Source organism: Adiantum capillus-veneris, chromosome 2, assembly GCF_014529385.1.
Source record: "Adiantum capillus-veneris isolate H3 chromosome 2, ASM1452938v2, whole genome shotgun sequence".
NCBI classification, from domain to species: domain Eukaryota; kingdom Viridiplantae; phylum Streptophyta; class Polypodiopsida; order Polypodiales; family Pteridaceae; genus Adiantum; species Adiantum capillus-veneris.
Genome location: NC_140932.1, coordinates 74,626,890 through 74,649,650, shown reverse-complemented (window position 1 = coordinate 74,649,650; position 22,761 = coordinate 74,626,890). Strand labels below are relative to the sequence as shown.

General features: G+C 40.8%; 1 protein-coding gene across 2 annotated transcripts; it reads right to left on the bottom strand.

Annotated features, from left to right (window-relative positions):
• Nucleotides 1–2,692: 2,692 nt before the first annotated feature.
• Nucleotides 2,693–7,543, bottom strand: LOC147462992 (transcription factor GTE9-like). Of its 2 annotated transcripts, none has more exons than XM_086486571.1 (10): nucleotides 5,581–7,543; nucleotides 5,455–5,497; nucleotides 5,231–5,380; nucleotides 4,990–5,081; nucleotides 4,706–4,820; nucleotides 4,480–4,554; nucleotides 3,796–3,902; nucleotides 3,647–3,707; nucleotides 3,431–3,561; nucleotides 2,693–3,343 (listed from the first exon to the last, which is right to left on the bottom strand). In XM_086486571.1, exons 1-10 carry the CDS (start codon nucleotides 7,177–7,179, stop codon nucleotides 3,083–3,085), a joined length of 2,634 nt encoding a protein of 877 aa, XP_086342697.1. In that variant the 5' UTR covers nucleotides 7,180–7,543; the 3' UTR covers nucleotides 2,693–3,082. The 2 variants fall into 2 exon arrangements, with proteins under 2 accessions (XP_086342697.1, XP_086342700.1); XM_086486574.1 differs by having other exon boundaries at nucleotides 4,706–4,775.
• Nucleotides 7,544–22,761: the final 15,218 nt, after the last annotated feature.

The window sequence follows — 22,761 nt, the reverse complement described above, 5'->3', positions numbered from 1 at the left end:
CTAGTTATAGTGAGTGGTCTTACATAAGCATTACCAAAACCTCGTCGCTTTCTTTGATCCCATCACCTTATCGATGCTTACCTCATACCACTTCATGCAACTCAAATTCCATGCAAAATGCACTCTTTTTCTTTTTAGACAGAAGATTGTTTCTTGTTTGTGACTCAAATGTCAATCCACATACTCATTAAACAATGTAGTACAAAAAAAAATTCACGCTTGTCCAAGAAAATTCCCTAATTTTCTCATTGATATTGTTATTCTTCAAAGTAATCAGCTCATCCAATTCCTTCTCAAGCTCTGTAAGTTAAGTTGTAGAAATAGATACATGTAGATAAATCCTGCCAAAGTTGTTAAGCAATCGTGGGATGGGAAAGAGCCTACAGGGAGACAAATGGAGACATACCATGAACCATAAATGTGATAACTAGAGCCTCCATGTCCTCTCTATAGGTAGTAGAAACTGTATCTAGCTGCTAAATGATATGTCACACTCAAACTCAATAATTGAGTTTGAGTTTGAGTGTAGGGACTGTATATATTTGGCATAGGAAAAATATCAGAACGTAAACATCAAGATTTGGTGAGGCTAGCTGAATTGGCGGTCGCAAGAGCATCAACTCTAGGTTTTGCCGGACATGTCGACATACCTCGAGACGAGGGACAACCTGCAAGAAATGACACCAAGACGAACGATGCATTGCCAATAAAAAAATTGTCTAAGGCTTGAAAATCAAAGTCATGCTCAACGAGAGAGTTGGTGGTGTTGACAATAAAGTTGGCTAATTTTAGTACGAAAACAAAAAACCTTTTTCATCATTTAATGGAATATCTTGTGACTCACTTATAGGCAAGCTTCTTCTAACGCAAGTACGCGGTGGGTTCTACAATATTGTACTCTCGGCCTCGCTTGCTACATCGCTCGTTCACCATCGTTTTGAAGGATGTCTCACTTAAAGTTAAATTGCATTCTCGTTTACTTTCTATGAACAAACCAGATTTCAACCATCGGATGGTTAAGGTTGAGCCAAGTGGATCACTCCACGATTCCAAAAAGTGAAAAAAAATCATTAATCACCAAGTAGATACACCACAAGTGATGCCTCAAAGAGCCATCACTGCTTTGATACCATGACGTAACGAGGAAAGTAGCATGAGATACACACAAAAGCCGAGATCGAATGTGAGATTGAGCGAAGAGAAAGGGGGAAGGCCAAAGAGTGGGAGAGCAGGAGAAAGATGCATATGCAAAATCGTTATGGCCATACAACAGTGCTCGAAAAAAAAAATCCAAAAACTTGCCAAACCTCTATGAGTAACAATAGAGGTAAATTGAATAAATTTGAAGGTTTCTACACCAGATCACACTTAATTTTCCTTAAAATTGTAGGCTCACCTTCACAAATTAAAATTTTAAGGTAAATTTCCAAAATTTGTAGGTGGGATTACACTAAACCTAGGTTTTTTTTTCACTGCCAACGTACAACCATGCTAAGTAACCTTGGTGATATAGAACTCAAACTAAAGCTCTACGGGATAATTTTAAACTTGAGGTGGTTAGATTTACCAGCATGGACTCATGTAAAAATGTGCAAACAGACACAGGATACGGGAGCTATCATAACCTGATATCTGCAGATCTTTGCTGATTCTGCATCTCAAGCACTTCTAGTCTCTCTTAACAATTCATGACTGATCGCGGTTCTATGTCTGCGACACACTGCCGAAGAATTTTCTCTTTGGTTTTCAAGACAGCCGAAGGACTCTCTTTCGTTTCCAAGACAGAGGAAGTACTAGTTTTCTAACATTATTGCCACACTAGACCAAATTGTTCACTATAAATTGTCCTCCATGTATGCATAATCCAGGATGTGTTAAATTACATATTGGCAGCACCCCACCTGGAAATACCTTTACCAGAAAGCCCGACTTTGCCAAAACTGCACTCTACCCAAGGGGAGCACAAGTTCCACTTCCACAATTACATACCTGACTCCCATGAGTAGCCAAGGGATATGGGGTAAAGAACTATTTGTTTTACCCACAACACAGTATATAGCATGGGGAACTTTGGAGCAATTTTCAACCTATCGAGTAAAGCTTATCAAAGTGTTCCACATTGCGAGTTAATCGTGATGAACTCTCTTCCTTTCTGCTACTGTCGACTACAATAAAGGTCTAGAGTAGGCAATTGCTTTGTAAACCATTGCAACATACGCCTGGTACTCATTAAACCAAAGCAGCTCTGCCGCACATTTAAAAAAACAATTCATCCCCCTCTATGCCAAAGAACAATGATGAAGATTTAATGGCCTTATTGATATTTCCTACCACTTCTAGTCAAGGTAGGATACCACTTCAGCCCAGTCAGAGCTTCCAGCTTTGAGAAGAAGCTACAACTCGGAACATAGATGCATATACCTCGATTAGAAGATACAATCCACTCAATAAAGCCATAGAAAAATCACCGTGCACTTCGTAACAAATAAGGAATTATATTCCATTGAAAAAGCCTCAAGTCCCAGACACACCTCTTCTTGGGTCCTAGCAAGAAATTCTACATACAGACAGACTAAGAGAGCACAATACTTTGGAGAAAATAAAGTCTTAGCACCATCATAAATCATCTACCAATTTCAATACTTCATTCAGTAATAAACGGAACTTTATTCTACACAATTAAGAAGGAACAAGGTCACAAAAAAACCTTTTGATTTTTTCCATTCTTAACATTGCAGATTCCTTTTCTTACTTTTACAAAGTTCGCAGTCACATACAGATATCCTTTAGACTCGTACATGTGGGCAAAATTAAAGAATTCTCTTTCATCTTTGGAGCAAAGATCTCAACAAAAATGGTAGGTGAAAAGACATATCCTGTAGTGTGTGATCCATTGTGAGTGGACAGACTTCCTTAAGACAAGCGCATGCACATACTTACACAAAAATTTTCACGCAGGTCCTCAATTCTATACACATCTGTGTCGACCACAAATGACAACCCACGTGCAAAGATACTTCTCCCTCCACTTTCATTAGAGGTTTGAGCTCAGCAGGAATCCCAAACAAGGGTGCGCAGTTCTTTATGAAGAGCTGTGGGGAGCAAGAGCAGGGTCTACTTCCTGCTCTTCTTCCTGTTCTTCCTCTTCATCGCTTCTCATGAAAAGCCCCAACCGCTCTAAGGGGTTCGAACCCTCGAAGGCAAAGGAAGATAGCCGGCCAGGTGAATGCACAGGGCTCGTCTCATCCCCGGAACTAGGTATGTGTTCTGGTGGCCCTGACCGGAGCCTCTCTAAATCTTTCAAGACCTCCATACTCTCATCAATTTCGACAGTCTTTTCCATCTGAAAGAACAAACAATGACATTAGATGCATGTGGATTATTAATAAAACTCAGGTGTAGGAAATGCAAACTCCTGTATAACAAGTACATTTTGCAACGCTAGCCGGGCAGCCTCTCGCTCAGCCTCCCGTCTCTGCTTGGCCTCAGCAGCAGCTGCAAGCTCTGCCTTTTTTCGTTGAAGCTCCACAGCCCTGGCCTCAGCATGAAGCCTAGCTTTCTCTGCATCAAAAGCTAGTCATGAGTAAACAACATGATGTAATAAGCGACCGCACGGTTAGGACAGAATAAGTCACTGACTGGTTACCTTCTTTCCGCCGTCTCTCAAGCTCTTCCTGCTCCTTCCGTAGCTTCTCAGGGTTGTCACTCTGGAAATAACAATCGTAGTGCTTAGAAAACCGAATTAACAAACACTGACTAAAAGTGCACACATGTTTCTTTAACAAACAGACCAACCTTGCTCAAGGGTAGTGTTTTCTCCTGTGCCTTCAGGATCGTTTCAGCAAAGCGACTACGCAATAGAGCAGCTCTGGCTTGCCTCTCGTGACACGCTTCACCCTTGCCTTATACAAATGACAGTTAACACCTTTTAATGCATGTAGCATGCATGCCCAAAAGGGCGTAAGACCTAAAGACAAACAGGCACATTTGAAATAACAAATGCACTACATACATGCACGCAGAAAAAATTGACTAATACTAACATAGGTAAAAACCCTGCACAAGGATTAAAAAAATACCATTCACAGCCCCTTTAATAGAACAAAAACACATGCAATCTTGGAACTTGAAAGCTATGGAAAGGGCTAAAAAGTTGTTCAAAACACAATCAAGAGAAACACATCAGATGGATCTAAACATATGTATGAATACAAAATAAGACAGACCAAAAACAAATATGTTAACTTCCCTAGAAATGGGTCTGGCCACATGCATGCACAAAATGCAGAATGATTAGAGACAGATGTGCAGACTTAAATTTTATATCAATGAACACACCGCCCTCAACCAAAAATGAAAATCAATAAGCACTTGGAATTCTTATGTGCCAATACAAGACACACCATATGCACCAGAGTACTGCCATTGTCAGAAAAAAACTAAGGTATGTAAAAATCAATGTACAGAAGCAATTTATACCTTCTGACTGAGGACCAAAATCTGAGCCTGGGGATTTGCTGGCTGGATTCTCGTCAGGAGCATTATCTAACGGTCCTAAGAGAAAGAGACAAAGTCAAGCTGAGTCAACAAAAGTGTGCAGCAACAAGGAAGCACCAAATAAAACTCAAAAGCAAACCAGAGAACAAAAGCCTGATAATGAAACAGCCATAATTGTCAATAAGATGTTGAAAGAGTAAGGACGCACTTTTCACCCCATCCTCCACAAAAGTTGGTGAGCCCCTTTGATCGCCAACAGCGGCCGAACCCACGGGTTCCTGCAGCGGTGGCGGGGACATTCCGCAAGGAAGGGCACTTTCAGCCTCCTCCACAATAAGCACACAAATTCATGATGCCCAAGTGCCACCACTTTTACATCGAAGAAAAAATCTAGTTTTTTTCACAAGCAAAATGATTGCTTTCCACATACAAAAAAGTGCAATCTGAAAGATGAAACTTCAGATTTGCATGGCATGGCTGGCTCTGTCAAACCTTGTCTGCGGATGAGAACTTAGATGCAGCTCCAGCTGAGTGTGCTTCATCCGCATCAGAATCGCTTCCAGACGAGCTCCCGGAATCCGAGTCTGTCCAGAAGATGATGGAACAAATTCAAGTCAAAGATTCAACCATACAGACCACAACCAAAAGACAACTAACTCATCAACCAATAACCACTACTGCATCTTATCTTATATGTACATAAAACGCAAACTAGCGATACACCAAAACCCACCACTCGATGACGATCCAGAGCTGCTACTCGAGCTGCTTGAGCTTCCTTCTCTGGCATTCAGAACCCTATCCTTTTCTATGACCACAGGCGGAAACTCCTTCGCAGGCATATCATCACCAATGTCAACCTCCTCTTCCCCAACTTCATTGCCTGCCAGTAGGCCCAATTAGGAGAAAAGTTTACAACCCATCACCTCACATACCCTGAAAAGATCATACCACTACCTTTCGAGATAGGTTTGGCAGACTTGGTAACACAATTAGAAGTCTGATACAAACAGAGTGACCATTGTTAGTCAGTGGCCACAGCCCAGGTGGCACATAAAAACACATACCAAGTCCATCAACTACCTGATGCTCACTAGGTCCCTGATGAGCAACCGGTGCAGGCTTGTCCTCTACTGCAATTGATCCTTTGCAATCCATCACAAACCTGTGGAGCTCCCACAAAGTTTCCGGATCAAAAGATTCAATGTCAACTTCTATTTCGTCATCATTCTGTTGCAAGTTGGGATTTTTTCTCATGATCTGAACAGCTTGATCAAGCTTCTCAGGAGGCAAGTTACCAAGGGCCTCACTGAGTTGCTGCTTCTCTGCAAAAGTCATCGGCCGCCTTGACTGTTGAACCGGCTTACTCTTCGGCTTCGAAGCAGATTTTCCAGTTGATGGTGGCTTCGACTTCCTGGCAGGTGCAGGCTTACTTACATGCGCTGGCAGCTGGCTAATGATAGGAGGAACACTCTGCTCAACAGAACCCATCTGGTGGTCTCTAGAGTTAAGATCCACAAACCTGTCATGGAAGGAATCCAACTCCTTCACCTTTTCTTCCATCGTCTTCCACTTAGTCTCAAAGATGCCCCTCAAAGTATCTGCCATGAGGTAAACATCGTGACCTTGTGGATTGTACTTCATTGCATTCGAAAAGGTGAGTCTCACATCATCGCAAAACTCTGTGGGTAGCAAATACAGTCCTGTATCCATTTTTTTCTTAATTGTGCCCAGATCCATTGGCCTCTTGATGATCTTAAAATAATCATGCAAGTTAAGCTTCACAACATCCACAGGCTCATTGAACACCCAGCCAAATTTGTGACTCATAAGCTTCTTGAGTAAAACTCCACATTGTTTGAGCAGTTCACTTACTCTTTTAGTGTAAGAGAAATCCATCATCTTGGATCTCTTTGGATCCCGAGAATCATTTCTCCCATGTAGATTACGCTTCACACCTACACCTGGTCTAGGCCTGTTCTTCTCAGGTGGAGGTAACTTTTCTTTACCAGAGAGAAAATCTGAGCTAGCGTAAAGCTGATTGGCTTTCGGAGTTCTCTTATCCTTACCCAGAGAATTTAAGCCATCAAAGCTGTGCTCTGGTATCACAAGGCTAGGCTGTCTAGAGATCCGACCTTCACGATGAAATGATTCTGCTGCTGTAGGAAAATAGTGCCCATTTGCCATAGATCCATTCATCCCAGACCTGTAATGCCCACTCTGACCATGAAGAAAGCTTCGAACCTCCATTTCCCGGGCTTCAATTTTCATGGTTAAGCAACTAACCTGCTGTAGATCCAACTTTATACGTTTACGAAGCTGTCTTCTCTCGCCCCTGCTCAAATCTCTTAAAGAACCCCCATATCCATAGATGTCCTTCGCCTTGTCCCCATTTAAGCTCATTGATTTCCGCTTGAGACTGCATGAGTCTTCTGAAGCAGTATCTGAAGGGGCTTCTGCAGATATGGTGGTAAAATTTTGTGCAACACATGGTCCTGCAGTGACTTTCGAACGTGCTCTTCGAATCTCGGAAGAGTCTGCCACTGTCTCGGATGTGTAAGAGCGCTCTGGAGGTATCGAGTCAAGGCCGTATCCATTCAAGGCATTGTGTGGCTTCTTCATAGAGTTGTTACGGCTGAATCCAGGCTTCCTCTCGTATGTGCGGATGACAGCAGACGCCATGGCCAAAGTTACCCTTGACTCATCCAGATAAGAAGGCCCCTATCTAGGATTGGTTAAGTTGGAGGATGGATCTTTCCGTTATACACATAGGAGGACACGAATCTTGTTCGGATCTGTGAGGCCGAGAGGCGGATTCCTCTGCAGAGGAAGGGAAGAACCCTAACTAGAAGTCGTGAAGCTAAGGGAGGACTGGGGGTTAGGGTAAGGAATCTGAGGTAAAACCCTAAAAGGGCAGATAAGATTTTCCCAGAGGAGGTGGGTTTTTCAAGTCTGCGAGCGGGGGCCGATGCCGCCCAGCGAGCTTGCGAGCTCGCAGGAAAGGAGGAGAAGCAAAAAGAAGGAAACAGAAGAAAAGAGGGGAAGTAGAGCTACTAGGGTTCGCAACTCCCGATCCTTTTAAGAAGAAAACTTCCATCGTCTGCCGTTAGATCTACATCCAACGGTGTAGGTCTTTTATCTCTCTTGACCGTTCATCGTTTCACCCACAGCCTGGATTTTCCCACGTGTCAACTTGCAGCCCAAGCACCGCGCTCATCCTAACCCTGATTAGTTCTAGACCTTTAAATAAAGTGCTCATTTCTTTCTTGTATGGGGAGATATCCAAGGTCAAAGGGACTAGCTCCTTTCCAACCTTTCCTTTGCTTTTTGTGACAAAAGCTTTTCTGTTTGTTGTGAAAAACATCCCACAGGGTCCAGATAAAAAGCCTCCTTCCTCTTGTTGTAGCCGTCAAAATTTGTTACACAATTTCAAGCTTTCGCTAAAGTTAATGGCACATCCACACAACCACGTTCCAGGCCAACATCACTATGAAATGTTTCATGGCCGAAAACGTTTCACCCTCAAAATTGGTTGTTTCACCACAAAAAGTTCAGTCTAATGTTACATCACAATGAAACGTGGGATGGAAGCGCATATATGAATATTGAAAGGCCATAAAACCTAAAAATTTTGCACCTTCTTCTCAATGAGACGGTATATGTTTCACTTAATTAGCAAAATGTTTCAAGGCCCGAAATGTTTCACCTGTTCGAAATACATTTCATGGTGATCTAAATGTGGAAACAATGAAACGATCTCAAATCTTCCATTTGCCAATGAGAAGAAGAGAGAGAGAGAGAGACAAAGAGAGCAGGCTTCAAGCTTCTTACAAATTCTTGTGCGCGCAAAGGTCCTGTCAAAAACGCTTTGGAATTCACTTTATTCAAGTTTTGCTTTCACACAGGCTCTTTATGAGTGCCCCTTGCCATAAGCAACATTAGTTTTCACACTTACACACTTGTCTAGCATGCACACAAACAACAATTCCATCAGCTTCGACTACCTTGATCCCTCCAAGCACAAATGCAAATGATGTTGACATAGAGAGTTCCATTGTCATGTCATTCTCTCTTTCTAAGGAATTTTGGATTCTAATATTTGACCAAAATCGAGTTTGATGTTCATGATGAAACTCTTGTTGGGTATATTTGAGCAATGCTCTCTTCATTACAACAAATCTATGTCAAAATCTAGCATGGAATGCTTCTCCCAATAATATAGAGCACTTTACATAGTTGTCTAATTGTTGCTTCTTTTTCATCAAACGAATTTACATTAAACCTTTGTTGCAAATATCTAACCTACACATGATGCTCTTATTTTTTTTATTTTCCTCAAAGACTTGTCTAGATTATACTTAATGCTTGAGGTGTTGCTGAGGTCACATATAGTCGGTAAAATATGTGTAAGAAGGCAACATGATGTGTGGATAAGTGCGTCAATTTACAGCTTGTTTTGAAGAAAAATGATAAAATTTTATATGTTTGTGTAAAATATCAAAGATCAACCGAAAAATTGAGAACATTTCAAGTTTTTTTTCTTTGGTTCACAAAATTGTTTTTGGCAAGCCGTGCAATTGTGTAGAGTAGTAATTTTGATAGGATAGGTAGTAAGGTCGTGGTCACAAATAGTTATGATAACTATGTTCCATGCATGGTCACGCGAGGAAATGCAAGCACTATAGTAGAACTATGCAAAGAGGTTTTGAAACTATGCCAAAACTAGCATAGTTGCACGTCATAGCCTCTAAAAGCGATAAATGTCCATCGCCCAAAAGCCTTAAATTTATAAAGGTTCGTTGCGGCTTGCAATGTGGCTAGGTGAGAATGGGTAGTAGAGGTGCAGCACCATGACTTTTAGTTTCTCACTGAGCTCTAGCTATAGTCTAGCACCACTTGTGTGCAATCTCTCTCTCTCGCTGCCTCCACTGATAGAATGCAAATTACTAGCAAAGGTTCTTCTCCACCTCTAGTTACCAGTAACACCTATAAAATAAATTGTGCTTGACCACAAAGGAGTGCAAATCAGCATGCAATTACGTGAATCAAGGCATAGTTGGTCTCGATTCTCCATTAAGAACAATTGTGTATCCCACGCCCTAAGTATTGTGTGCTCTCCACGGTTTCAAGGCATCATTTGTGTGTGTGAAAATGTAATGGGAGAGACTTTTGGCATAATCAAACATATCAAGGGTTCGGTCTAAAGGTTGAGCAGCCCGTGTGTACCCATGTTTGAGATCGATCACCCAACCACTAATTTACCCATTCACTAATTTGTCCTTTTATATATATACAAAAAGAATAAGGAACTACACAACATTTCGGTACAAGTTAAGCTCCACCAATCTCTCTCTCTCTCTCTCTCTCTCTCTCTCTCTCTCTCTCTCTCTCTCTCTCTCTCTCTCTCTCTCTCTCGGCATCATGTGTGTGTGTGTGTGTGTGTGTGTGCGCAAATGTAATGGGAGAGGCTTTTCGCATAATTAAAAGGGTTGGGTCTAAAGGCCGAGCCTCTAGCTGCCCGTGTTTGTGATCAACCGCTCAACACTAATTTACTCATTCACTGATGAGTTATTTTATCTATATACAGAAGAGTAAGAAACTACATCGTATTTAGCTACAGACTTAGCTCTCTCTCTCTCTCTCTCTCTCTCTCTCTCTCTCTCTCTACACACACATGCACCGGTCGCCCACAAGTGGTATCAAAGCCGATGGCTTGGTCTTCAAGAGCTTGTGTAGAGTTCCCCTTATATCTTAAAATCTCAATTCACAAGTACTCTAGAACTTTGAAGCTTATGAGCTCAATCATCAAGAATTCTCAATTTAATGTATGCAAGTTGTGCATTACAAAGTGTGAATCTCAACACTATGTATACTTGATTATAGAGTAGATTTATCAAAGGCTCACATAGTGAGAAAAATAGTCAATAATGAAAGTATTGAATAGGGGCAACTAGTAGAGTAGATATCAAACAGGTTGCAAATCAATCAAGGATAAACAGCACAAAGGTGAACTATGTGTGGCATCGCGGTTCTCTTTGTTTTAGAACATAAATGTCAAAGGCTTTAAAATATTCAGTATATGGCTTATTAAATCATGCAACAACATTGCTAAATTTTTGGGCATTGCTACTCTATTGTCACATAACTCAAATCTAATGTAGAGCATCAACTTTTGCTTATGAGTATTTTTCATGTATAGGGGCAAATTGTGAGTAACTTTGAGTAAAGAAATACTTATGACCATGTTGTCCATTGTTTGTAATTTTTCCTTCCTCGTGTCTCAACAATACACTAATTAAAGTGATCATTATGCCTTTGTGTTTAGGAAAGACCATACCCTTTGTCCCTTGGACGTGATCCAATTTGGTGGAGGCAAGGGGTACTCCTAATAGCTCAGCTATTCCAAAGGCACAAAGATTTGTAATAGAGCTCATGGAGGAAATTGTACACATTGTCAGTATGGTTAAGATGCTAAACGAAAATTTAACAAAAGTTGTTATGCCTCAACTCAAGTAGCAACCAATTCCATTATTCTCAAAGCTAGGATAGCAATGTTAGAAGATGAAATTAAGGAACTTAGCCAAGGACGAGTGAGCTAGATGTAACTCATTATCTTAAAAAAAAGTTGGTAGCACAATTCCACAAGCAAGAACAAGAGCAAGAGTGGTATATAGTAGAGTTAGAAGCTAAGCTTGTGATTGTGGAGTAGAAAATGAGAGAAACAATGGATGTTGTGAAAATGAGAAACCACTAGGTCTGAAGAGGGAACCCTCAACATGAAGGAGAAATTTCACTTTCAAATAAAGGAGGAGAACAAGCTTAAAGAGAAGTAGCAATAATAAGAGATATAAACATACCAAAATTGGCTAAAGATCTATCACTAACAAAAGAAGTATGGTAAATCTGATACACAATTTTGAGCAAGCAAATTTCACTTTTCCATAGAGGAGGAGAACAAGCTTAAAGAGAATTAGCAGCAACAAGGAGATAAACATACTAAAATTGGCTTAAGATCTATCACTAACAAAAGAACTATGGTACATCTGATAGACAATGTTGAGCAAGTGAACAAACAAAAAGTAGATTTGAATGTATATGAGAAGACATCTAATTAGCACACTAAAGCTCCATGCAACCTCTCCTTATATAGTCTACCCTTTCTCTCTATATAGATTGGAACCTTTACCACAAGTGCATCCCTTAGAATAGGGCTAGTCCAAGACCACATTCCCATAGGCTCCTAGCCTCTAAGATCTTAGCCAACAACAAGTCAACATTCGTGAGCAAACATCTAGAAAAGCACATTAACCCTCAACTAATCAATTCCTATTTAGTCTAGCATCGCTCCTTATATATATAATCCCTTACCACAAGTGCATCCCCTAAAATAGGGCTACTCCATGACCCTTTTCCCATAGGCTCCTAGCCTCTAAATTGAACTAGGTCTTGACATTCATCCTTCTTGAAAACTATTTTTCATCATCATGAACAGAAGTGGGAAACCTCTCCCTAAGAGAAGTACTATTTTCCCAAGTGAAACCTTTTGTTTTACAAGGCATATGTGAAATATCTTATTCCAATCTGGTAATTTCAATATTGGAGCTGAGTGAGAGCTTGCTTAAGATTCTTCACATGCCTCGGTCCACTCAAAGTGTGTAATCAAGCTATACATAGGTTTTTCAATGATAGCGTACATGTAGATGAACCGTCGGTAATATCCACAATGCCCCATGAAGGCTTGTACCCCCTTGACTGTTGTTGGTTTAGGCAAATCAGCAATGACATGAATTTTTTCAATATCAGTAGCTATGCCATTTTTAGACACTATATGTCCTAGAATTTTTCCTTGTCTACCCATGAATGTGCACTTTTCAGGATTTAAGCAAATCCTATAAAGTCTACATTTTTTGAATACATTTTGAGGTGTTCAAAATGATTAGCCCGGATTGATGAATGTACGCATAGATCATCCATGTATACTTCCAAGAATTTCCTAATTTCTTTAAAAGCATGGCTCATCAACCTTTGAAATGTGGCTGGAGCATTAGTTAACCCAAACGACATAACCCGATAGGCAAAAATACCCCATTTTGTTGCAAAAGCTGTTTTATGCTGATCTTTTGGGTCAAGCAAAAGTTGATTGTATCTTGAAAAGCCATCTAAGAAGCTGTAAGCTTCTTTTCCTGCTACTTGTTCTAAAACATGCTCAATGATTGGAAGAGGAAAGTTGTCTCTAATGGTAGCTGCATTCACTTTTTTGAGGTTGACACACACTCGTAATTTTCCATTCTTCTTGGGTACTACCACAATTCGAAACACCCAATCTATCTGTTCAATTTTGTAAATGAATTCGGCTTCCCTTTTATTTTTCAATCTCTTCTTTTATCTTCCTGGCAAATGTTTCATTATACGTGTATGGCCTTTGTCTACTTGGTTTCACATCATCTTTCATGGGTATGGTATGTTGACAGATTTTTGGGTCACCCTTGAGATCCTTGTAAGACCAAGCAAAGATATCTCGGTATTCTTTTAGCAAGCTTAGCAAAAGCTCTTCTTCTTCTTCTGTTAGGTCGTTTGCAATGTAAGCAGGCCTAAGCTCTTCTCCTGGTTTAGCCAGGTCTATCTTTTTAGCGTTTTCAGGCCCTTCGTAGGACTCGCCCTGTTTTCATAGTTCCCTAACAGGTTGTTCGACTATGATTTTTCGATCTTGGAGAGTATACTTTTTGTACTGGGATGGAACACTCATTATATCCTTACCATCCTCTTCTGTGGTTTCCATTTCGGTCGTATATATCTCCTTCAGAGCTTTTTTCAACTCTTGATATTTCTTTTTCTGCTCTACTCGGGTCATGAGTGGTTTCTTATCCTATGGGTTTGCTTGAGTATCCTTCCTTGTTTTTCTCGATGTTTTAAACATTTCTGAATTTTTGTTTGAAGGATATCTGCCAATAATTTTGTCCTTAATACAATCATTCGCATCTATCTGCATCAGGAATTGTGTTCTACTAGAGACTGATGGCATAGGTCGTGCTTTCGCGTTTCTGGTGTCTCTTTTCTATTTATACCATTTTTGTCTTCTTGATTTTTGGTTTGGAAAGTAAAAAACCTTTTCCTCCCCTCCTTTCAAGAGTAACTTAGCTCTCACATGTTCTTTTTCTGACCCCGAACCTTTTGAGGTAGCTGAGTGTTCATCTAACTCATGTGTTGCATCGTAGTAGAGGTCTGAAAAGACTTGTTGAGCTTTCATCAAGTCCTTGGGTTCCTCATCTTTGTCTTCAATGTTGAGGGTTGAAATCATTTGGATGGGAATTATGTCATAGCCATCCTCATTGCAAAATTGTGTAGGCATAGACGTATTCACACATATATCCATTGTCGCTAAAATTTGAGTCCACTCGAATGGCTCAAACAAATGCTCTTGAAAGGGTTCAGGTACACAGACTTCATCTGTGCAATCCCTTTCTAGAATACATTCTTCTCGTTTTAAACTCCCATTTTTTGAAGCTCCACACATCCAAATAGGAGTGTCCTTGTTTAACCAGGATGGAAGCTTAGTTTCAACCAAAGAGACTGAATCCAAATAGGAGTGTCTTTGTTTAACCAGGATGGAAGCTTAGTTTCAACCAAAGAGACTGAATCAAACTCTTGTATGGGTGTTTTCAAGACATCTCTATAAGTGTGATCTTTTAGATTTACCTTTGTTATAAATCCTACTTGCTTCAAGTACAGATAATTGTTTCCCTAATCTTGGATAAGCTGTACCTGTTGCATAAAAGGTCTTCCCAATATGATTTCATAATTGAGTTTTTTTCCCAAAGTCAACTATGGCAAAAGTATGTTGATATTCAATTCCACGGGAATTGACTATCACTTTTTCAAGCAGCCCTAATGGTCTCTCAATGTGTCCGTCAGCCAATTGCAATTTCATTCGAGTTTGTATAATGGCTGGTTGTCCCCAGGATTTTCATACTGCTTTCGTGGCTATGGCTATGCCTGCTCCACTATACAGTATTGCCATGGTTTCAATGTCATTATATTTCACTGGGAGGGTGGTGTTTCCTTCTTCCCCTTCGTAATATTCTTCGACTTTGTTCATAGGAACAGATCGAATCTCTTTGTTGTCCATTTTGTTTTTTAATTTTCCCAATTTTTTTGAGATTAGCCCCGTTATCCCCATCTTCTCTAGGGTTTTCTGTAGATCATTCCATAAGTATGGTCTGAGTTTTAACAGTCCTCCCAAGGTAAGAGTGCATTGGATGGGGGTAGACATGATTGAATGAATGTTGTCTACTTCTAAGGTATGTTTAGCTCTTTTTACTTGAGTGGTTTTACACACTATGGATTCATCTTCGTTATCTCCCAAGTAAGAAGGTAATGTTTTCAAGGTCAATGGTTTCGACATTCCTGAAACTTCAGACCCGCAATCCCCATACAAGGATTGTACATCCATGTTCACATCAGAAAGTAGGTTATCCAACCAAACTTCCTCTATAGGAGCTGATTTTAGAGTTAAGCTCCCATCATTGATCTCTCTGACTTTTTTCCATAAGTGTCCTGGCCAGTCTTCCTCTACGAATGGAATTCCGTCTAAGGCATCTTCGATGTCCGGCACTATAATTTCTGGTTCTTTTGTTTCAAGGTGGGGTTCTGCCACCACATCGGGTTTTTCTTTAATGTCTCTTACCACAAGCTCCTCAAGTTTTGCGATACTTTCAAGCTTGGGTTTTTGTTTTTCTAGCATTTCTTGCGTGATTCTTACCAAATTTTGATAAGCTTCCAGCTTAGCTGCTTCTATGTCTGGAGAAGGATAGTTTTTCCATTTGTTTTCCATGTTCTAGCCTGCTTTAAGTCCTGCTTGGTAGCCTTCCAAGGCTGCATTAATAGGCTCAAAAATTTTATCAACCAAAATGGATCCTCCAGATTTCACGGGGGTTTTCTTGATTTCACTTCCAGTTTCTTTCAACTTTTCCTAGAGTAGCTTTTTTGCTTTCTCCTCGATTTGAACCCGTTGTTTTGTTTTCTCATCTCATATCTTTCGCTTCTTCTTCTTTTGATTCTTTGAGAGGAAACTTTCGTATTTTCCAAATCATCAGAGGACTTGTGTGTTTTTTTCTTGGCCTGGACTCTAGTGATTACCTTGATTGGAACAATCGATTCACTCTCTCACGAGCTACTAGGTATCACTTGGACTACGTTTACTACTGTTTTATCCTTGTTTCAATAATTTTTAGGACAAGCTTCTCTTGGTGTTCTGAGAGGAAAGTTTTGTATTCTCTGAATCATTAGAGGAGTTATGTTTCTTTTTCTTAGCCTGGGCTCAGGTGATTACTTTGATTGGAACAATCGGTTCGCTCTCATATGAGCTACTAGGTATCACTTGGACTACGTTCACTACTGTTTTACCCTTGTTTAAGGAATTTTTAGGACAATCCTCTGGGAAGTGTCCTCCCTTTTTGCAGCATTGTATGCAATAGGCTTCAACTGGTTTGAAGTTTTTGGCTCTGGACATTCATTTTTCCAATGATCATCTGCACCACAGTTGCGACAATTTCGTGTTCTTGGCTTAATCATGGGTCTTACCATAGGAGGCCTGACACCTTGATTAGCTACATAATACATTGGTGTGAGCTCTAGTGGAGCATAAGTCGCGATTTCTTCCATTGGTGGTGGATGTGAATTATACCATTCTCCTTCTACCATTACTGTAGATGGACTAGGCTTCGCATAGGTTGTAACAAGCACTAATGCTTGTTCATCTATGACTCCTTCCGAGTATATGTACTTTACAGGCACTGCATTATGTCCTGGGTACGGAGGTTGTTGACCCAACACGGGTTAAGGTCTTTCCATACCCATAGGTGGTCTTTGAGCTTGGGACATATTAGGATGATATCTGTACATGGGTTGCCCTTGTGGCCTCATAGGCACAAACTGAACATTCCCATCATACTTTGGTCTGAAGTAGCACTCGTGGGTCTCATAGTTGGTCCATTTACCCTCAATTGCGCACCATTTTTGTGACCTAATTGGTTGTCTCTGTTGAGGTGTCCCTTGTCCTGGTCCCCGCTTTTTGCATGTTGTTCATCATGTCATTCATCCTTTTAAGCATGTCTTCTATGACTGAAAGTGGTGTTGCAGCAGCCGTTCCCACTTGTGTTGGTTTCGTGGATGTTGTTTTCTCACTTTGGTTATCCTTAGGGACATCTTCTTCGTTGAAAATATCACAATTGTCTCCTAAGTCAATTGCATCTGACACACACGCTTCTAGGGTTGCATGCTTCTTGCTATAGAGTATAGCATGAAGTTCTTTGTTTAGCAGTCGCTCTAGAAACAATGATACCAGTCATTCTTCTGCAGGTATCTCTAGCTCTGGGTATCTGGCAATGTATTGCTTCATTCGAGTTGCACAATCCCTAACAGACTCACCATGTTTCTATTTAAAGCTGTAGATTTGAGCTACGTATTATGTTTGATCCCCGTTTTGGAACAAGCAGCTACAAAAACTTGAGCTAAAATGTTCAAGTCCATGATTGACCTTGGTGGAATGTTTTGGAACCATGTCAATGCTTTTCCTTCTACTGTCATTCCAAACCCTTCGAATTGAGTATGGAAATCGAATATACGTTCTGCTCTTAGCACTTGCTTAAAGCTTGCTAAGTGGTCGTATGGATCCCCTAATCCACTGTATTTCTGAGCCATTTCTGAAAATCAGCTAGTCTGACGCGTCTGCTTGGTTCAACTCTCGGTCTCCTGGCAGTTGGTCCTATTCCGAGTCCTTCAAACCAGTCTGTTGGAAATATTGACTCATGTAGCCCTGGACTGGCCTTAGTGTCACCCGATTTTCTACGTGATGAGGTGGTTTCTGGTTTCTTAACATTACTCTTAGATGATCTCTCACGGTGTTCATCTCTTGTAATTTTTTCTGGTCCTTGTTCCAATATCCAATCCCTTATGGAATACCCTTGATATTTGGTTTGTTCTACCTCCTCAGGAGTCATCATAACAAAGTTGTTGTTATAACAATCCCTAAATAGGTAGGTTGGTAGGTCTGCTGATCCCTTATCTTTGATCTTGAAGATATAGATGATCTTCATGGTCGTTAGTTGTCCTAATTTGGCTTCTTGCTGCTACAAATTGTAATCCTCTTTTCTCTTGGACTGGTAATCAGAATTCATTTTCGAATAGCACATTGTGTTCCTTGTCTCTTGCTCTACAATCTAAGTATAACCATTTTCAATTTTGTTGTGGTTCGCGACGTTCTACTTGTGAGCTAAATGTATTGATTTGAAGGTTAAAATGGTACGATTCTCAAGTTTTTGCAATTCTTTGCCATCCATGGGGCGTCTCTATGAAAGCTTGTAGAGTTTTCGGTTCAAACAACACGGAGATCAATTTCGCGAGGTTATCCCCTATCTCCCCCATTCCGTATTTGCAAACAAACTTGAAATTGACAACTTTTAGAAATACTCTTCAATACCAAAAATTTGAACTACTTCTGTGATTGGCTAGGCCTGGAGGGGTCCAATGAGGTTGAAGCATGAGTACAAGGGGGGGGGGGGGGGGGGTTGACCCAAGCAAGCTAGGGGGTTGCTTAGGGGGTATACTCACCCACACACACCCACAAACACTCTCATTGTGTGCCATGCAAAGTGCAAGAGCTCCATCTCCTTGAGAAGTTGAGAGCCTACACCAACACTCTTGGCTATGGAGTGCAAATCCAACCAAGATCCATGCTTCAATGCTTGAGCTTGCCATCTTCTCCATCTTCATTACTATGCTATTGTGTATTCTAGAAAGAAGAGTTATGATAAGTGAGGAACTAATTCTTTCTCCTATGAAATGTTTCTTCTTCCTCTTCCCTACTGTCATTCCCTGCTAGCTCTCTCCACCTTCGAGGTGTTTGAGGTCTTGGAACTGAGGTTTGGGATAGTTAAAGCTTTCTTCAAGTTTATGTTATGCTTGTGATGCATGAAGCTTTCCATCTTCATTGCATTACCTAGGTCACAAGGAACACAAAGATTGTATTGTAACAAGTCTCTCTTAATGGGAGAAATCATAATACAAATGTCTATTGGAGGAGGGACCGGCTCCACATAAATCCGGTCCTCAATTGTTGTCATGTTCTCTAAATTCTCTCTCTTGCAAAAGTATTGTTCATGCCAAGTTAACTAATTGCTATGATTATGTTGCTATCTTCAATTATGTTCACCCACTATGCTCACAAAGTCATTTCTCAAAAGTACTCTCATTAATTTCCGCTACTCTCAAGTTAAATAGGCCAATTCCATTACATTGGTTTCAAAGCATTTGGTTTCTCTTTTCTTGCTTAAGAAGAGAGGTCCTTAAGTAGCCTATAAATGGTTGATGTTGTTAATGATATTAGGGTAAGTGGAACTGGGATCTATTCTCGGTTTTGTTGAGCCCACTATGTGGGATATGGTACACATCTCGGGAGCTTTGGACTTAATAATGGAGTCTTTTTAGACTTGCCTACGGCTTACCATTATTGAGCCATAAGAAGTCCAAAAGGAGCTAGCCCTTAGCAACTCTGCTATGTTAGACCTACTCCACTACTCTCTATAATTAACCACTTCGAGCCGTGGGTGTAGATACTTGAGGGCCAATTTTCAAAGGCTAAGAGGAGTGGCAACTAAGGTTTTGAATTGCCAAAGCATACACTAAGTACATACATAAATTTTGTTAACATGGTTGACAATAATCAAGAGAGTAGAATGTACATTGATAGCTTTGATTTTGCACATGAAGGTGCTAATGATGATGCTCCCATGTTTGTGAATTATCTCGTCACTAGGTTGCAACAAGCTATGAGCAACCCTGCTTTGCAAGCCGAAGTTACTCAACAAATTCGTGCATATGGAATTTTCCTTCCTCTCCAAGAGGAGAGAGAGCTTAGAAGGCCTCTTGATGAAGAGACCCCCAAAAGAAGACTCTCTCCCATTCGAGAGGAGAAATCCAAAGAGCAAGAAAGCAATGAAAGTTTAAGTTCATCTGAAGATGTGGCTCCACAAAGACGGCGGTCTAGAAGATTGCCCACTCCTCTCAAGAGGAAAATATCAACACATAGTCCTTTTCCTTGTCAATCCGAAAGGGAAGAGAGGAAACAAAGGAAGGAAAGGGCTAGGAAGAGGTCACCCTCTTCTCCTTCTTCTTCACCTTCCTCCTCTTCTGACGAAAGCTATGGCTATTCTCCTAGAGAATACAAGAGGGGAGGACATTGCAAATCATTCCTTGCATGGCGAAGGTCACAAAAGCTAAAAAAGTTCAAGGAGGGAGGAAAGAGTATCTCTTTTGTCACCTATGATGGCACCTTTTGTGCTACTGACAAAGTGTTGGCCTTCATCCAGCAATTTGATGCGGCCTTTGGAGACGAAGGTCCTCCAAGTATGCCATGTAGCTATGCACTTTCAAAAATCAGCTCGTCAATGGTGGGCTAGCCTTCGTGGCAACGATGAAGCCCCAAAGACATGGAAAACTCTAGGAGTTTCCATCATGAAGCAATTCCTTGCAAGTGATGCAAAGGACAAAGTGCTTACCGAATGGCGCAACTTGAAGCTTCTCTCTCATGAGTCTATCCACAAGTATATAGACAAGTTTTGGGATTTACATCTCAAGGCTACTGTCTTTCAAAAGATAGACTTTGCCGAGCAAAGGCAACAATTTTGTGCAGGATTACCTGAAGAGATGGCTGAATACATCAACTCTCAACGGTCTGGTACTATTTGCGATGTAATCCATCACACCATGGTTGCTTCACGCATCAATTTCCATCAAGGGGCTAGACGGAATCTCAAGACCATGGAAAATAAAGACAAAAATGATGCAAAGGGGAAAACCAATGTTCAAAATTCTTCCTAAGGCACTTCCAACAACAACAACAACAACCGGTCCAAGGAGAAGGGACTTTACAAAGGTAAAAATAAACTCTCTCCTAAAGAGCTTGAAGCTTTTCGCAAGGATCATAAGTGTTTCAAGTGTGGGGAGCAAGGACATGGCTATCGTTCTTGCCCCAAGAAGAATACTCGCAATGAGACTCCTAGGGCTTCCACCATAGAAGCTCCAAAAGAGGATGCTCATTGCAAAGGATCATCACTTTCCTATGCTTGGAGAAAGGTAAGAGAGCATGATGTGTGCGCATATGTCGCACGTGTCAATGCAAGGAACTTGCTGATACACTGTGTGCGAGCCACAAATGGCTCCAAGCACTCAACAAGCCTAAACTAGCAAGCTCAGAGATGGCGTTGGTGTGTCACTCACTGCTCTACGCTTCCTGTCGTGGAGGATTCCTCACCGCGAAGAAGAGGGAGACGCCGCTACGCCACGCTCAACCACCTCGCCGCCGCCGTGCCACCGCAATGCTTGATCGCACTCTCTCTCTCTCTCTTTCTCTCACACATACACACACACACACACACACACACACACACACACACACACACACAAGGAGATGAAGAAGAAGAAGATGGAGATGGAGCAAGAGCACTCTTCAATTGCACAAATGAGAGAATAAGTGAATTTTAGATTTAGTTGACTTTTATATGAGCTCGCCCCATTCACACTTGGGCGCCCATGCTTAGCCAACTAATTCCTTGAATGTTCCAGTTAGAGTGCGCCTCTCATCGGCGATCACTCTTACCCTTTTCCTATTGGACCGACAAGCCCAATACCTGACTCTACCAAGTAAATAATACAACGTCCGTAGTAGGTTACAACGTCCGTCGTAGGTGATAGGGTGTCCGTGAGCCGTGAGGGTTAACATGCCCCCCTTCCTGATGTAGATTCCGTCCTCGAAAGCTATTGAGTTGAAGCTCGTTCGTCGAGGTGGAAGAGTTTTTGAGATGAATGTCCTTAGCCTCCTTTAGTCACTACAAAATCAAACAACATTGGCACAGTAATTGCATTCTCATAAGCAATTAAAAAGCATATGCAGTTGTAGGCAGACAATTTGATTGGTAACAGAATTTTAAACGATTTGTCAGTAGTAAACATTAAATTGCAATATAATCAAATGCATAAACAGCTGTAAAGGTAAAAAATTAAACAAGTATGGGGTCGCTAATTTAACGGTCGAAAGGCACTAAAGATCGACTATTAATACCATGGGTAAGCTTCTCAATTTTCTCTGGTCAATTAAGTTGTTTAATCGCGAGAGCCAAGTATTTCATGTCCAAGGGCTGACTAGAGGCTATACCTAGAAGACCTTGTAGTTAAGCTACGATAAAAGGAATTGCTCATGAAATCATCGCCTGGCTTATTTCCTTTTCTTTGACCCCCCAAAGTCTTTTCACATTGTTTCAATTTTGATGTGTGTGATTATTTTGTATGCCTTGGGTTTTTTGTTTTTCAAGGAAAAGCACCCACACTGGGAACCTCTAGGGCTTTAGTACCATAGGCGATACATGTGAGTGAAGTACCAAATCAAGCTAAGATTTCTCTTCCAGCTTAAGATTTTACATTGTGGCACTTTGATTTTTTTTTTTTTTTCGTGTTCAGCATTTTAATTTGTAACTTTGGGGGGTCATATAACACTGTTACACCTCCCCAGGCTCATCACACTAGTAAACTCCCTTTATAATACTTAAGCTAAAGGTCAATAGGGACTAAGCCCACTAGAAAGCCCTAGTACATTTCACACAATGCTGCCTAAATCGGATTAAGAACCTAAGTAACCATTGATTATTAGGAAGGCATTTCCCATGGTATTAAGAGAAGATCTCTAACACCGAGCTTGGTCAAACTAGCTTAGTCGGATTGCTTGATTTTTAAACCTAGAGAAGTGATTATGACAAAAAATTACATTGAGTTAAATGTTTGATACTACGCAAATGTGTTGAATATTATGCTACCAATCACAATTAAAGCAGACAACATGGATGCAAAAATGTAAGGGGAAATGCTAATGGACAAGAAACACCTGTTTGTGTTGATGGTCGCGCTTGATTTGAAGTGTGAGCGAGAGAAGATTCCACGAAGGTCCAAATCCTAACAACAGCAACACGTTCCTGTACACACTATGAAACACAAAGAATACCTCTAGGAGGCACATCAGTGTGGGAAAAAAGAACTTTGCTAATCACTCAGCTCTAAAACAGAAACACTCCTATGGTACTAATCCTACCTACCCTCCATCACTTGAGTGATGAGGATCAAAGGTGTTTGATGACATAAGTTTTTGTTTCAGTGTATCGGATGTGAATATATAGGTCTGGTCAATGTTATGACTTCTATTGTGCATACTCGTTTTCT